Source organism: Penaeus chinensis, chromosome 2, assembly GCF_019202785.1.
Source record: "Penaeus chinensis breed Huanghai No. 1 chromosome 2, ASM1920278v2, whole genome shotgun sequence".
NCBI classification, from domain to species: domain Eukaryota; kingdom Metazoa; phylum Arthropoda; class Malacostraca; order Decapoda; family Penaeidae; genus Penaeus; species Penaeus chinensis.
Genome location: NC_061820.1, coordinates 20,701,015 through 20,702,045, shown reverse-complemented (window position 1 = coordinate 20,702,045; position 1,031 = coordinate 20,701,015). Strand labels below are relative to the sequence as shown.

The 1,031-nt window shown below is 55.9% G+C and overlaps 1 protein-coding gene across 1 annotated transcript in view; it reads right to left on the bottom strand.

Annotated features, from left to right (window-relative positions):
* The window catches only part of LOC125033891 (H2.0-like homeobox protein), a 15,644-nt gene extending 15,189 nt beyond the window's left edge, over positions 1–455 (bottom strand). The window contains exon 1 of the mRNA XM_047625465.1: positions 76–455. Coding sequence (XP_047481421.1) covers positions 76–349 — 274 coding nt within the window. The 5' untranslated portion in view covers positions 350–455. The remainder of the gene's footprint in view (positions 1–75) is intronic.
* Between the last annotated feature and the right edge of the window lie 576 nt (positions 456–1,031).

Here is a 1,031-nt window from a genome sequence, read left to right as displayed (position 1 = left end):
GAGTCCTATTATCCTGACAAGCACATATCAAGACCCCGCTCGTGGTCGTCGGCCCCCCTATCCCCGGCGGCTCACCTCTCCGGGGCTCGGCGGCCAGCAGTCTGTCGACGCCGAACTTGAGCGGCGTGGTGGCGGGCGGCGACGCGGAGGCCTTGGTGAAGGGCGCGGCATGGCGAGGGCTGAGGGTGGGCTGCGGCAGCACGACGCAGGCGGCGGTCCTGGGCACGGGCGGCGGCAGCAGAAGGGATGCCCGCACGCCCTCCTTCCCGTCGAGCATACTCAGCAGGCCGCCCAGGGGGGGTAATGCGGGCGTGGGCATATCCCAGGGCAATGCTCCAGAGACGAACATTTCCCAGATCAGTCAACTGTGAGAATTTTCCTTGCTAGTCAAGTCACTTATGTCACCTTACAATCGCTGATGCACTGCGATCACTAGTACGTCCAACTCGCAACGAGTGTTCACGCCCAACTAGGGTTTCCGTGATGATGTTGTCCTGGGTATCCTGCCCGAGTAGGGTCAGGAAGCTCCGCCCACCGGGCCCTCTCACCACTCCTCCCACCTCTTGGGCAAGCGCTGTCGGAGGCTGATTTCGCTTACCTATCTAAGTTTTTTCGGCTTAAATTGTTACAAAGGATAAAAAAAATGCTTTATTTCTGGTTATACAAGTAACTATAAGAGCATTATGCTTTTGAAAATTATAAAAGAAATGAGACTAATAACTGTCTGCCTAAGAACCGCAGCAGACAAGACAAAAATCGGATCGACGATTGGTTGGCAGGCGACTTAAGCTCCGCCCCCGTCGCCGTCAGAGCCAGCGGCCGAACGCGATTGGTCGACGCACACAAAGGTTCACCATTCTGGCGCGGTGTGCACGTGGGCGTCGAGGGAGGCGTGCACGGGCGGCACTAAGTGGCATTGAGTGCCATCTCCATAACCCGTTCGCGTCAAGACAATCACGGAATTATTATGGCTGTAATTAGGAATTCACAACAAATATAAAGGAGTTGGTGTCAATGTGCCAATCAGCAGA